The sequence below is a fragment of the Bubalus bubalis genome, chromosome 11 (genome assembly GCF_019923935.1).
Source record: "Bubalus bubalis isolate 160015118507 breed Murrah chromosome 11, NDDB_SH_1, whole genome shotgun sequence".
Classification (NCBI taxonomy): Eukaryota; Metazoa; Chordata; class Mammalia; order Artiodactyla; family Bovidae; genus Bubalus; species Bubalus bubalis.
In genome coordinates, this window is record NC_059167.1 from 43521016 (window position 1) to 43535835 (window position 14820).

At 39.6% G+C, this 14820-nt stretch overlaps 1 protein-coding gene and 1 non-coding gene across 2 annotated transcripts in view; both read right to left on the minus strand.

Moving 5' to 3' along the window:
- The window catches only part of USP50 (ubiquitin specific peptidase 50), a 21203-nt gene continuing 6383 nt past the window's right edge, over window positions 1-14820 (minus strand). Inside the window, exons 6-7 of the mRNA XM_006077784.4 lie at window positions 11035-11167; window positions 1-283 (exon numbers count right to left, since the gene is read on the minus strand). Coding sequence (XP_006077846.1) covers window positions 92-283; window positions 11035-11167 — 325 coding nt within the window. The 3' untranslated portion in view covers window positions 1-91. The remainder of the gene's footprint in view (window positions 284-11034; window positions 11168-14820) is intronic.
- Window positions 1000-1103, minus strand: LOC112577905. The gene has a single exon (XR_003102104.1). It is a non-coding gene; the product is annotated as a U6 spliceosomal RNA (small nuclear RNA).

The window sequence follows — 14820 nt, forward strand, 5'->3', positions numbered from 1 at the left end:
CAAGTAAGTTGCAAGACTTTTAATGACAAAGCAAAACTTAAGTACCAGGTTCTCACTGCTAGTTTTGCGGTTTTCAGGAAACACCATTTTCTTAGGTCTTGCATTTTTGTGTAGGTATAGAAAAGGGCTGACAGCTGTAGAACAGGAGATATGCTGCAGCAGTTTGGACTGAAGTATCTGGAATCTCACTGACTCGTGTGTCATCAAAGCTGTACCAGGCCTGGGTCACTGAGTTCTTGGAGAAAGCAGTGTAGTGGCCACCATCCAGATCACCAAAGTGGTTCTGGGGGAAAGAGGAAATGTCACACTTAGTGTTTACATTCGAATACTTAACTGTTACAGCCAAAAATGTAGGGCTACAAAATATTTTTAATAATTGTCCTTTATATTGGATTAAAAGGAAATGACAATTTTAAGTCAAATCATACATATAGCCTGACTTCTCTATTTTTTGTGTCACTGAAATGGTTATACATTATGTTCATTGACTATTTAATAGAATATGTGAATGAAACAGGATAGTATTTGACAGCAGCTAGTATTTATCAGTTAATACTGAGCACCTACCATCAGTTCAGTTGCTCAGTCCTGTCCGACTCTTTGCAACCCCGTGGACTACAGCACACCAGGTTTTCCTGTCCATCACCAACTCCTGGAACTTATTCAAACTCATGTCCATTGAGCCGGTGATGCCATCCAACCATCTCATCCTCTGTCATACCCTTCTCCTGCCTTCAATCTTTCCCAGCATCAGGGTCTTTTCCTTTTTTTTTTTTTTTAATTTTATTTTTTAACTTTACAATATTGTATTGGTTTTGCCATATATCAAAATGAATCCGCCACAGGTAGACATGTGTTCCCCATCCTGAACCCTCCTCCCTCTTCCCTCCCCGTACCATCCCTCTGGGTCATCCCAGTGCACCAGCCCCAAGCATCCAGTATCGTGCATTGAACCTGGACTGGCGACTCGTTTCATATATGATATTATACATGTTTCAAAAAAATATGGAACACTTCACGAATTTGCGTGTCATCCTTGCGCAGGGGCCATGCTAATCTCTGTATCGTTCCAATTTTAGTATTTGTGCTGCCAAAGTGAGCACCGCACCAGGGTCTTTTCCAATGAGTCAGTTCTTCACATCAGGTGGCCAAAGTATTGGAGTTTCACCTTCTGCATCAGTCCTTCCAATGAATATTCAGGACTGATTTCCTTTAGGATTGACTGGTTGGATCTCCTTGCAGTCCAAGGGACTCTCAAGAGTCTTCTCCAGCACCACAGTTCAAAAGCATCAATTCTTCGGTGCTCAGCTTTCTTTATAGTCCAACTCTCATATCCATATAGGACCACTGGAAAAACCATATTTTGACTAGATAGACCTTTGTTGGCAAAGTAATGTCTCTGCTTTTTAATATGCTGTCATATTAAAGTTGGTCATAACTTCTCTCCCAACGAACAAATGTCTTTTAATTTCATGGCTGCAGTCACCATCTGCAGTGATTTTGGAGCCCCCCAAAATAAAGTTTCTCACTGTTTCCATTGTCTCCCCATCTATTTGCCATGAAGTGGTGGGACTGGATGCCATGATCTTAATTTTCTGAATGTTGTGCTTTAAGCCAACTTTTTCATTCTCCTCTTTCACTTTCATCAAGAGGTTCTTTAGTTCTTCTTCACTTTCTGCCATGAGGGTGGTGGTATCTGCATATCTGAGGTTATTGATATTTCTCCCAGCAGTCTTGATTCCAGCTTGTGCTTTATATAGCCCAGCATTTCGCATGATGTACTCTGCGTATAAGTTAAATGAGTAGGGTGATAATATACAGCCTTGACGTATTCCTTTACCGATTTGGAACTAGGCTGTTGTTCCATGTCCAGTTCTAACTGTTGCTTCTTGACCTGCATACAGGTTTCTCAGGAGGCAGGTCAGGTGGTCTGGTATTCCCGTCTCTTGAAGAATTTTCCAGTTTGCTGTGATCCACACAGTCAAAGGATTTGGCGTAGTCAATAAAGCAGAAGTAAATATCTTTCTGGAACTCTTGCTTTTTGATGATCCAACAGATATTGGCAATTTGATCTCTGGTTCCTCTGCCTTTTCTAAATCCAGCTTGAACATGTGGAAATTCATAGTTCACATACTGTTGAAGCCTGGCTTGGAGAATTTTGAGCATTACTTTGCTAGTATGTGAGGTGAGTGTAATTTTTCAGTAGTTTGAACATCCTTTGGCATTGTCTTTCTTTGGGATTAGAATGAAAACTGACCTTTTCCAGTCCTGTGCTTAAGTTCCAGGTATCTCTTGGGAGTCAGGAGTTGCCTATTACTCCAAGAGATACCTGGAGTCAAGAGCACCTACCATACACAGACTGCTGCTGCTGCTGCTGCTGCGTCGCTTCAGTCGTGTCCGACTCTGTGCGACCCCATAGATGGCAGCCCACCAGGCTCCGCCATCCCTGGGATTCTCCAGACAAGAACACTGGAGTGGGTTGCCATTTCCTTGTCCAATGTATGAAAGTGAAAAGTGAAAGTGAAGTTGCTCAGTTGTGTCCGGCTCTAGCAACCCCATGGACTGCAGCCCACCAGGCTCCTCCATCCATGGGATTTTCCAGGCAAGAGTACTGGAGTGGGGTGCCATTGCCTTCTCCGATACACAGACTATTAAACATCACAGGAAATTTTAAAATAATAATCATCTCTCCTAAATGAGCTTATAGTGTAATTTTGAAGATAGGCTAAGATTAGACATGAAAAAAGACATGTAACATGGCAACATGACATAAGACGACTGCATATTGTGACCACACAATTTGAGGGGGGTGCACAGCAACAGCTCCCTCAGTCATTCAGGGCCCAAAGAAGAATCTGTTCCATTCGTCTTTCCAAACCCAGTAGATGAATGTTTGAAACAAACACATTGGAGAACCTCATTTCTCAGAAGGTAGTATGGCATATAGCAGGGGTCAGCAAACCGTATCTGGCCATGGGTCAGAGCCAGCCCACTGCCTGTTTCTGTATGGCCTGTGAATTAAGAATGCATTTTATATTTTTACATGGTTGAAAAAAGTAAAAAAAAACCAAACTTGTGACATGTGGAAGTTATATGAAATTCAAAGTTTTCAATGTCCTTAAATAAAGTTTTATGGGAATACAGCCATGCTCACTTGTTTATAAGTGGCTGCTTTCACACTACAACAGTAAAGTTGAATAGTGATTAGATACATGGCCTGCAAAGCATAAAATATTTACTGTCTAGCTTTTTACAGAATAAGTTTGCTGATCCGTGGGGTAGGGGGAGGAAAATGGATTTTTCTAGTCAATTCTGACTATGAATTCAGCTTTAATACTACACAATGACCTTAAGGAAATTATTTAAACTTTCTGAGCTTTAATTCCCCTATCTTTTAAGATGGGTAAGAAGACCTTATATACAACTACTATTGTATATATGTCTTATATACAACTACTATTTCTCTTGTAATGCAAGCACATAGGAGGTACTTTTTAAGTGTCCCCATAGACCTGCATCTTCCTCACATCTCCCCTTACACATTAGAGAAATATCCCAAAGCTAATATTTAAAAGATTCAAGCTCTGGTCCTGATGTTGGCCATGTGACCTTAAGCTGATACGCTTAAATTTCCTTATTTATAAAATGGTGCCCAGAGACTTCCTGGTGGTCTAGTGGTTAAGACACTGTGCTCCCAATACAGGGAGGGCAGGTTCAATCCCTGGTCAGGGAACTAGAACCCTGTCACAACTAAGACCCAGCACAGCCAAATAACTAAGATAAATACTTTAAATGTCCATAATAGTGTGATGTAATTTGGTTGAGAAAAACAAAATGTCTGGTGGACACAGATGATGAGTAATGTTCTAAAGTGACTAGACAGATCATGGGTAGAATATGTTCAGTTTTGATGGCTTGCTGTAAAAAACAAACAAAAAAATGAACATAGCAGAAGCAGGTGAAGCATCATTCTTGATTTCCATTCCCAGTATTTTCGGCAAACAGCTAGCCTGAAAGCCTTCGTATGAAACTGTAAGGAATGCTGAATGAAACACGATAAATACCCATTGGAATATATGGGTAACTTTAAAGATGGTATAGTGAGAGTAATCTCAAGGGGCCAAGTACAGAGGAAATAAAAGATGAGTGTGATATACGGTTGATGCTGTGACTGGGAGCAAAGGCAGTTCCTGGACTCTGGAACCACTGTGCTTGGGTTTTAAAGGTAGCACAAGGGTTGGAGGTAAAGTCTTAAGTCCCTGCAAGGTGAGGCGTTGGAATGCAATTCACACATATAGCCACAACCTCTTAAAAGAGATTGACCCTCGATAACAGAACAAATGGGACTTCCCTGGTGGTCCAGTGGTTAAGAATCCACCTTGCAATGCAGAGGATGCAGGTGAGATCCCTGGTGGGGGAATTAGGATCCTACATGCTGGAGGCCAACCAAGCCCGAGGGCCTTAACTACTGAGCCTGAGCTCTAGAGCCCGTGCACCACAACCACAGAGAAGCCCACTGCTGCACCAAAAGATCCTGCATACCATGCTGCAACTAAGACCTGACACAGCTAAATAAATATTTATTTTTAAAAAAGAATAAATGACAGGGGGGAAATCTATCCTCCAGTGTTTAGCTTAGCTTGGGCTCTGGGTACAAAGAATAAAAGAAATTCCTAGAAATTTGTTACCACAGACCTGGCTTCTTTGGGGGATTCAAATTTAAACTGTTAATGCCTATGTGTGTCAGAATCCTGTGAATTTAATGTGAGAATGAGAATTATTTTGGGGTTGCTTGGCAAAAAGAATTAACTTTCTAGATTGATGGACCTTAATTCAAGCTGTACAGGATAAACACACATTAAGAAAAAAAATCCAGTGATGCTGAACTCACAATTCAATATTACAGAACACACAAAGAAACAATTCACCATGAGTAAGAAAAGGCAATAAATAACAAGATTAAACCCCAAGCACTTGAGGTAATAGAGACTATACAGAAAGTATACAAACATTTTAAGAACAGGAAGCAAACTCTGGAAACTTCAAAAGAACTTACAGAAATGATAAATACTTGAAATTTAAAATGTCAAGTGTTGAGAGTACATGGTACATAGAATTGAAGAGATAATGAATAAATTATACAGATGAAACTGAGGAAATTACCCTGAATGGAGTATTCAGCATATACTTAGAAGTGCTAGAGAATAGAGCACAGGAACAAGGCATTATTGAAAGTGACAATGACTAGAAATGATTAAGGAAAGACATGAATATTCAAATTTAGAAAATACGGTGAACCAAGGATAAATAAAAATAATACTGCAAGACAACAAACACAAAGTTTTAAAGTCAACAGGAAAAAAGGATTATCCACAAAAGAATAACATGGCAGAACTCCACGGCAGCCATATAAACCTGAAATAATAGTTTTAAAACAATAAAACATAACTGCATCCAGAATCTGCTCTCTAGTTAAAGCATTCAAGAATGAAACAAAAGATTTTTTTCAGTCAGAGACATAAGACTTCAGGATAACAGACGATGTAAAGTCCACTGAAGTATGTCCTACACAAACAAAATTGAGTACAAGTGAAAAAGTGATAAGTAAGAGAGCCTGAGGACTTCCCTGGTGGTCCAGTGGTTAAGAATCCACCTGCCAATGCAGGGGATATGGGTTTGACCCCTGGTCTAGGAAAATTCCACATGCCCGTGGAGCAACTAATAAATAAGCCCACGCGCCACAACCCCTGAGAATGAATGCCTAAACTACTGAAGCCCGCATGCCGCAGAGCCCGTGCACTGCAGCTGTGCCAGAGCCTCGCGCCAGAACCACTCAGTCTGTGTGCTGCAACCACCGAAACTCATGCGCCCTAGGGCCTGTGCTCCAAACAAGACAACCTCCACAGTTACAGAGTAGCTCCTCCTCGCTGCAGCTAGGGAAAGCCTGCAAGTAGCAGTGGAGACCCAGCCAAAAGCTAAAAACAGACAAAAAAATTGATATATATCTGTCAGTTATTCATTTTGTTAAAGCAGATAAAAACTTAAGAATATATACTTGAACAACGCAACAAGTTTTATTTAATGGACATATGGAACTCTGAACCTAATTTAAAAATTCTTTTCAAGCACACATAAAACTAGTACCAAAAGCAAGTATCAACCCGTACTATGAATGGATAATATTGGACTGTATTTTCTGATAAGAATGCACTTAAGTTATAAATTAGTGACAGAAATATGACTATATAAAATTATGTTTGGAATTTTTGAAATGCACCTCTAAATAACAAGTTAATGGAAATCAAAGGAAGTTGAAGATGGGAAATAAAGACCAGAAATCAATGAAATAGAACACAAAGAAATAATCAAAAAAACATAAGCTGGTTCTTTCAGATAATAAAATAGATAAACTATAGTGTTAAGGATAAACAAAAGGAGAAGTGACAATTCAATTATGTTGTTTAGTCCCTCAGTCATGTCTGACTCTTTGCAACCCCATGAATGACAGCCCGCCAGGCTCCTCTGTCCATGGGATTTCCTAGGCAAGAATACTGGAGGAACTGCCATATTCTTCTCCAAGGGATCTTCCTGACCCAGGGACAGAATCTCCTGCAAGTCCCCTGAATTGCAGGCAGATTCTTTACTGCTGAGCCACTTGTAAACAATTTTCTGCCAATAAATTTGAAAATGTAAAAAAAAAAAAAAAAAAAAAAAAAAAGGTGGATTTTAAATATCCTTAAAACCATGTTAAAGTAAAACAAAGCTTTTATAGGTTATAACAGATAAGTGTCTTCATGATCTTTGGGTAGAGCAAGCTGTGGTATTTTCACACAATGGAATATTATACAGCAATGAAAGTGAAAGTGAAGTCGCTCAGTTGTGTCTGACTCTTTGCGACCCCATGGACTGTAGCCTACCAGGCTCTTCCGTCCATGGGATTTTCCAGGCAAGAACACTGGAGTGGGTTGCCATTTCCTTCTCCAGGAGATCTTCCCGACCCAGGGATTGAACCTGAGTCTCCCGCACTGTAGGCAGACGCTTTACCATCTGAGCCACCAGGGAAGTCCAATGAAGATGAGTAAGCCACAATACATGCAATAATATGAATGAATGTTGCATAATTTTGACTGAAAGAAGTCAGACACAAAAGAGTCCACACAGTAGGATTTCACTTCTATAAAGCAGAAGAACTGGCAAAACCTGTCAGCAGCCAGTGGTCTCCTGGACCAGAAGGGGCCACACAGGCAGTTAGGGTACTGGTAATATTCTACTTGAACTATATTCTGGTTACACTGGCAGGTTACCTTTTTGCAATTTTACTGAGTTTTACATTCATGGTTTCCATTTTTAGAAAATAGACATGGGGACACAGGGAGGGGAGGGTGGGACAAAGTGGGAGATTAGGATTGACATATATACACTACCATGTATAAAACAGATAGCTAGTGGGAAGCTGCTGTATGGCACTGAGAGTTCAGCTTGGCGCTCTGTGATAACCCAAATGGGTGCTATGGGGGAGGAGGGTGGTGGAAAGGAGTCCCAAGAAGGAAGGGATGTATGTATACATATAGCTAATTCACTACTGTACAACAGAAACTAGCACATTGTAAAGCAATTATACTCTAATAAAAAAAAAAAAGAAGTAACAGAAACTCCTGGATAGATTCACCATGGCTAAAGCAAATTGATCAAATATTTCAAAATCTATTCACCAAGAACAAAAATTCAAGGACCAGATAGTTTTTTTGTTTAATTATACCAGACTTTCAAGAAACAAGTTATTTTTATCTTATACAGGCTGTGACAGAGAATAGAAAAGAATGGCAAACCTATTTTATGAGGCTAAAAACAGACTGATCCTAAAACAAAACAGGCTGATCCCTAAAACAAAAACAGGAAAGGACAGTATGAGAAAGAAAGTTACAGGTTAGTTTCTTGATTGTGAAAATGGATATTAAAAATGTGAAAATATTTTTAGCAAAAAAAATTAAGTAGAAAATCAATGTTGTTTGCTATGTTAATAGAATAAAGGAGAGATTCAGATCAGTAATCTTCAAAATGTGATCTGGAAGAAAAAAGTTTCATGTGTTAGCACATGACAATGCATTATACAAAGTTGTGAGAGCAAAATATTAGAAACAACCTAGATACAAAGAATTACTAAAAGCAGGTTAAATGTATGCACTAAAGCTAATCTATCAATATGGATTAATATCACAAAAGTAAAGCTGAGGAAAAAGTTACAGAAAGATATGTAGGATAATGATACTAGATTTATAAAACATGCAAAACAGACTATATCACACATACATGTGTGACAAAAGTATGAAAGAATGCATGGGAATGTGCTATGCTGTGCTAAGTCACTCAGTCGTGTCCGACTCTGCAACCCTATGGACTGTAGCCCGCCAGGCTCCTCTGTCCATGGGATTCTGTAGGCAAAAATACTGGAGTGGGTTGTCATGCCCTTCTCCAGGGGACCTTCCCAACCCAGGGATCGAATCCGTGTCTCTTATACCTTCTGCATTGGCTGGCACATTCTTTATCACTAGCACCACCTGGGAAACCCTGCATGGGAGTAATTCCTTCCAAATTCAGGACAGTGGTTACAACTGAGAAGGGTGCGAAGTGGAGTTGTTGAAGATACATAGAGGCTTGATTTTTTTCTACAATATTCTATTCTTAACATCTGTGTGTGTACATATTGTGTTTTCTTTGCCTGAAATATTTCATAATTTTAAAAAGTTTTCCTAGAAACCAATCATTTGAAGAGGGTTGAAGGGGGTAAATGCTGTTAGTGTATGATCACTATTTTCAAATATTTGAAGGACTGTCACATATAAGACGTGTAAGATACAAGAAGGACAGGGAAGCCTAGTATGCTGCAGTCCATGGGGTTGCAAAGAGTCGGACACAACTGAGTGACTGAACAACAACACATATAAGAAATAAGAATGAGTTCTGTTTGGCTAACACATACGTGCAAGCATTTGTTAACCAAAAAGTCACATAGGTATTAACTGTGCTGTGTTCAGTTGTGTCCGACTCTTGCGACCCTGTGGACTGTACCCTGCCAGGCTCCTCTGCCCATGGCATTTTCCAGGCAAGAATACTGGAGTGGGTCGCCATTTCCTTCTCTAGGGATCAAACCCACTTCTCTTACGTCTCCTGCACTGGGAAGTGGACTCTTTACCACTGCACCACCTGGGAAGCCCAAAGAGTTTGGGCCCAACGTAGACAGAAAAGTTAACAGTCAGAGGCAGCATAACATAGTAGTGAGAGCAGGACTGTTTGCAGCAGTCTGCCTGGCTGCAGACCCTGGCTCTGCCCTTTGTAGGTATTAGATTGGAGCAGATTATTTAACCTCTGTTCCTGTTTCCCATTCTGTAAGATGGGGATGATAATAGTGCCCATGCCTCACAGGGCTACAAAAGAATTAAATGGTTGATTATTTATAAAGTGCTTGGAACACTATCTGGTACATAGCAAGCACTATATATTTGTAAAATCAAACAAATCTGGCAGATAAAGAGCCTTCCTTGTAAAGCAGAGAACTCTTTAAGGGTTTATTCGAAAGCTGGATAAATATCTGTTAAGGACGGTGTGAACAGGCAATCCTTCCTTTTTGGGCCAGGGTTGAATACTTCTCAAATTTCAGTATGCATTCCAATCATATGGGGATCTTGCAAATTTCCAGTCAGTAAGTGTTGGGTGGAGCCTGATATTTCTTATTTCTACCAGGTGTTTCCTGGGGAATGACACCTTATGTAGCCGAGTTCTGGATGGCCTTTCCCCACGACCATACATCACAGTTTCTAAGATGCTTTGTTCTTGCTTCTGATCAATCACCAATTTTCAGTAAATTCTAGGTATATTTCTTTCAAAATCAATTTTTACCCTTCAATTAACTAGTAATCATTTAAACAAAGCTTGGGTGTCTCTTTTAATATACACATGTACCTTTTCATACTGCAGATAATTATCATACAAGTTTTTATAAATTCTGCTTTTGGATTTTTTATTTAAAGCAGAAACAGTTATAATGAGAAGTTAAAACAATAAAATACGGAGGTGGAGCAATTCCTATGTCATTTTGGAATTCACATTAGAGTCTATTATGATACAGAAGAGGATGTCACTCTAGATTTCCAAATTGGCAAGTTAGAGAAGGAAAACCATATTAAAGGGCAAGATAAATTAGAAAGAAGAAGAATGTCAAGGATCAACATAAAAAGGATAAAGTAAAGAAGGATCTTTTTTAAGTTTGAAGTATGGTTCTCAGTTGAGAGATGTTAAAGAGAAAGACCAGTTGAAACAATATTTTATATTAATTCAGTGATAAGCTTCATAGCAAATTAGATTTCAGCACACCAGAGGACTCTGGTGAGTCACACTGGGATCGAGTGGGAGCCTTGCCCATCTGACACCGGACACAACTGGACCTCCAAGTTCAAGTGAAACTGGAATGTTCAAGTGAAACCTGAATGTTCTGAAGAAGATAACACTGTGATCCAGAACACAGAGATGGCCTTGTGCTTGGGGTGGGTTGATGCTGTGGGAAGTTGTAGAAGGTATGGTCTGAATTATACTCCATGATTTCTTTCCTTCATGGAATCCTCAATGATGACAGTTGATTCAGAGCCAATGGAATCCCCAGAGTTTCCTCAGGACTGATGCTCACAGGCAGGGATTATGTTTGGGGGGCTTTCACCATAGAGAGGCTCATGATTATTCAACATAAAGCTACTGGAACCAACTTGTGCTGCCCACTGCCCAGAGTACAGCTCACAAATGTCCCTAGATCTGAAATAACCATGGAGCAGTGGGACAGTAAGGAGCCAGTGTAGAGGACATTGTATTCTTTAACTCTGGTACTGTTCAAGGTCAAAGTGGGCAGTTTGCAGGCTCTCTATTTTGTTTTTAAAAGAACAGTACAGTAGAAGTCAGGAAGAGATAGGAGTAGTCATTCAAGCAAATAATTCTACAGTTTTCTTTAAACCTGTGTTACTTTGTATATTTCAGCATTTTACTCACCACCACTGCACAGAGGTTATATTTAGGATGTTTCCGAAAAATTGGACAAATGTAAGGAGTAAGGTCCAAGTTAGTGAGCGGGTAATGAATATCTGTCCTCAGTTTCCTTTTCATTGTACCCAGAATGTCAAACCTGGAGAGATAAAATAAATGTGTGAGATAGTAAGTTTGTAAATCACTCATGAATGAAGTGCACATACTTTCACAAGTTCATAGTTAAAAGTAATTTCTTGGAAAGATTATTTGGTGCTGACCTTTACAAAAATTACTTTGTCTCATCTACATATATTTAGAATCTTCACATCCACAAGCCTTATCAAAACTGAGGCTGGAGTGGGCCAAGGGCCTGAGTCAAGGAATGAGACGGATTAGAGTCAATCTAGCAGGAGTAAAAAAATGGAATTAAAGCCAGGATCAGCACTGGAGGAGTAGAAATCAGGCTGGTGGCTTCCTGAAGTCTTCTCTCCAGTGGATGCTGTTTACCCTAACCAAGCTGACTCAGCTTTTTCTTATCTTGCTTTCCGCACACACTGTCTTGGCAGTGTCCTGTTTTCCAGCTCTGAGGTTTTAATACATCTTTAATAAGATAAAACTTGGTGAAAATCTTGTCACATTTTCTAGGTGTTACATAGATCAGCAAATCTGAGGTCATATCAGAATCACTCCAGAGCTTTTTAAAAAATACATTATGTTCATTTTGGAAAAATGGCTGATTTAGGTCTCAGATCAGATCAGATCAGTCGCTCAGTCGTGTCCGACTCTTTGCGACCCCATGAATCGCAGCACGCCAGGCCTCCCTGTCCATCACCAACTCCCAGAGTTCACTCAGACTCACGTCCATCGAGTCAGTTATGCCATCCAGCCATCTCATCCTCTGTTGTCCCCTTCTCCTCCTGCCCTCAATCCCTCCCAGCATCAGAGTCTTTTCCAATGAGTCAACTCTTATCATGAGGTGGCCAAAGTACTGGAGTTTCAGCTTTAGCATCATTCCTTCCAAAGAAATCCCAGGGCTGATCTCCTTCAGAATGGACTGGTTGGATCTCCTTGCAGTCCAAGGGACTCTCAAGAGTCTTCTCCAACATCACAGTTCAAAAGCATCAATTCTTCGGCGCTCAGCCTTCACAGTCCAACTCTCACATCCATACATGGCCACAGGAAAAACCATAGCCTTGACTAGATGGACCTTTGTTGGCAAAGTAATGTCTCTGCTTTTGAATATGCTACCTAGGTTGGTCATAACTTTCCTTCTAGAGGAGGGAAATTACTGGATGAGCCTAAGATATTCTTGTGCCAGAAAGTAAAGAATCTTGTTTGCAAAACCTAAAGGAATATCAAGGGGAAAAGGGGGAAAGATTGAAGGCAGGAGAAGGGGATGACAGGATGAGATGGTTGGATGGCATCACCAACTTGATGGACATGAGTTTGAGCAAGCTCCAGGAGAGTTGGTGATGGACAGGGAAGCCTGGCGTGCTGCAGTCCAGGGGATCGTAAAAAGTCGGACACGACTGAGCAACTGAACTGAAAGGAATATCGTTATCATCTGACCCCATATGATATGATATCATATGATCCTATGCCTAGGTATCAGCTCAAAAGAAATGAAGAGGTTTTATATCCACATAAAAACCTATATGCAAATGTTTATAGCAGCTGTATTCCTATCTGCCCCAAACTGGAAACAACCTGAATGTTCATCAACTGGTGAATGGAACAATTTTGTTACATTCATAAAAGGGTATATACTACACAGCAATCAAAAGAAGGAACCACAGCTACATTCCACAGCAGGGATTAGTCTCATTGTTCAAAGTGAAAGAAGCCAAACTCAAAAGGTCACATATGGTGTAACATAGGACATTCTGGAAAAGGTGAAACTATAACAATGGAAATCATATCACAAGTTTCTTTAGTTCATGTATACAAATAGTTGATTCATGCTGTTGTACAGCAGAAACTAACACAACACAAGGGAAGCAATTATCCTCCAATTAAAAAAATAAAGTTTCTAGGGGCTGAAGGTGGAAGAAGTGATTGACTATAAAGGAACATGAGAAAACTTTTTGGGGTGATGGAAATGATCTCTCTGTTGGCAGCAATGGTTATATTACACTTGTCAAAATTCATAGAACTATACACTTAAGGATACATTTTATATATTTAATTATACTTTATTAAACTTAAATTAACTAATCAGGTGCTCACAGGAGATGGCTTGAAGCGGATCCCACTGGCCAACCTGAACAATTTGAACATCAAGAAGAATAATAGGGCTTCCCTGGTTGCTGAGTGGTAAAGAATCCACCTGACAACGTAGGAGACATGGATTTAATCCCTGATCTCAGAAAATCCCCACAAGCCATGGAGCAACTAAACTTGTGTGCTGTAGCTGCTGAGCCTGTCTCTACAGCCCAGGAGCCATAACTACTGAAGCTCATACGCCCTAGAATCTGTGGTCTACAACAAGAAAAGCCATGGCAGTGAGAAGCCAGCACACTAGAGAGTAGTCCTCTCTCTCCACAACTAGAAAAAAGCCCATGAAGCAATGAAGACCCAGCACAGCCAAAAATAAATCAATAAATCATTTTTTTTAAAAAAGAATGATAATAGTAATGGATATTAAACCCATTAAAATTTAAAATATCCATGAGTTCAAAGTGATACTAGTTACAGAGAGGAAAACTATACCTTTAAATGGTGAGATCTTACAGTTGCTACCTTAACTAAGGGATCAAATTTAACATTACCAATAATTTTTGGACAAATTTTCCAAATATTTTTTGGGAAACTGGGACAAATTTTCATGATTTGCCTCCTGATGTAATGTAATGACAAGTCCATAACATCAGCTGTGGCAGATTCTTGCTACAATAAAACAGCTTAGCCTGAATCTAACCAAGGGGAAACAATCAGACAAATTCAGGAGGAGGCAAAAATGGCTCAACAGGAGGAAAAAAAAGTTTAACTATTAAAAAAGAGGGAAGGATCAGTCCAGATTAAAAGAGGCTGAAGAGATAGCCAAATGCAATGTATGACCCTTGACTGGATGGATTGGAAAAAAAGTAATGAAAGACATTTTGGGGATGGGGGAATTTAGATACGGACTGTATCTTAGGTGATACAAAATTATCGTTACATTTTTTGGACTATTTGATAATGGTGGTGTGATTATGTAGGAGAATGTCCTTTTTCTCAGGTGATAGATACATGCTAAAGTATTTAAGCATGGAATGCCTTGGTGTTTGCATCTTACATTAGACGGTTCAGCCAATAAAATGGAAGGGACAGAGAAAGGGAGAGCTGGAAGGAGAAAGACTGGAAGAATGGAAGGAAATGTCAAAAAGTGGCACCAACTAGTGAAGATTTTAGGGTACATGGATACTCATTGTATACCTTTTCTATGTTTCTGTATATATAAACTTTTAAAAATAAAAACTGAGCTGGGGGTAGAGATTAAAAATTAAAATAGTGATGCTCAGATTCCACGTCAGACTTATGGGATTAGAGTCTCCAGTGGAGCTAGGGAATCTATCTTTAAAAAGCACTCAAAGTGAGCTCCAAAATGTCTATCAACAGTTAAAAAGATAAAGAAAACATGATGTACATACATATGACGGAGTATTACATAGGTGTAAAAAGGAATGAAATTCTGCTACAAGGATATCCGACCTTGGAAACATTATGCTAAGTGAAACAGGTCAGCAAAAAGGACAAATGTTGTGTGACTATACTTATGTTCAGTATCAGAATAGGCAAATTTACAGACACAGAAAGCAGACTGGAGGTTAC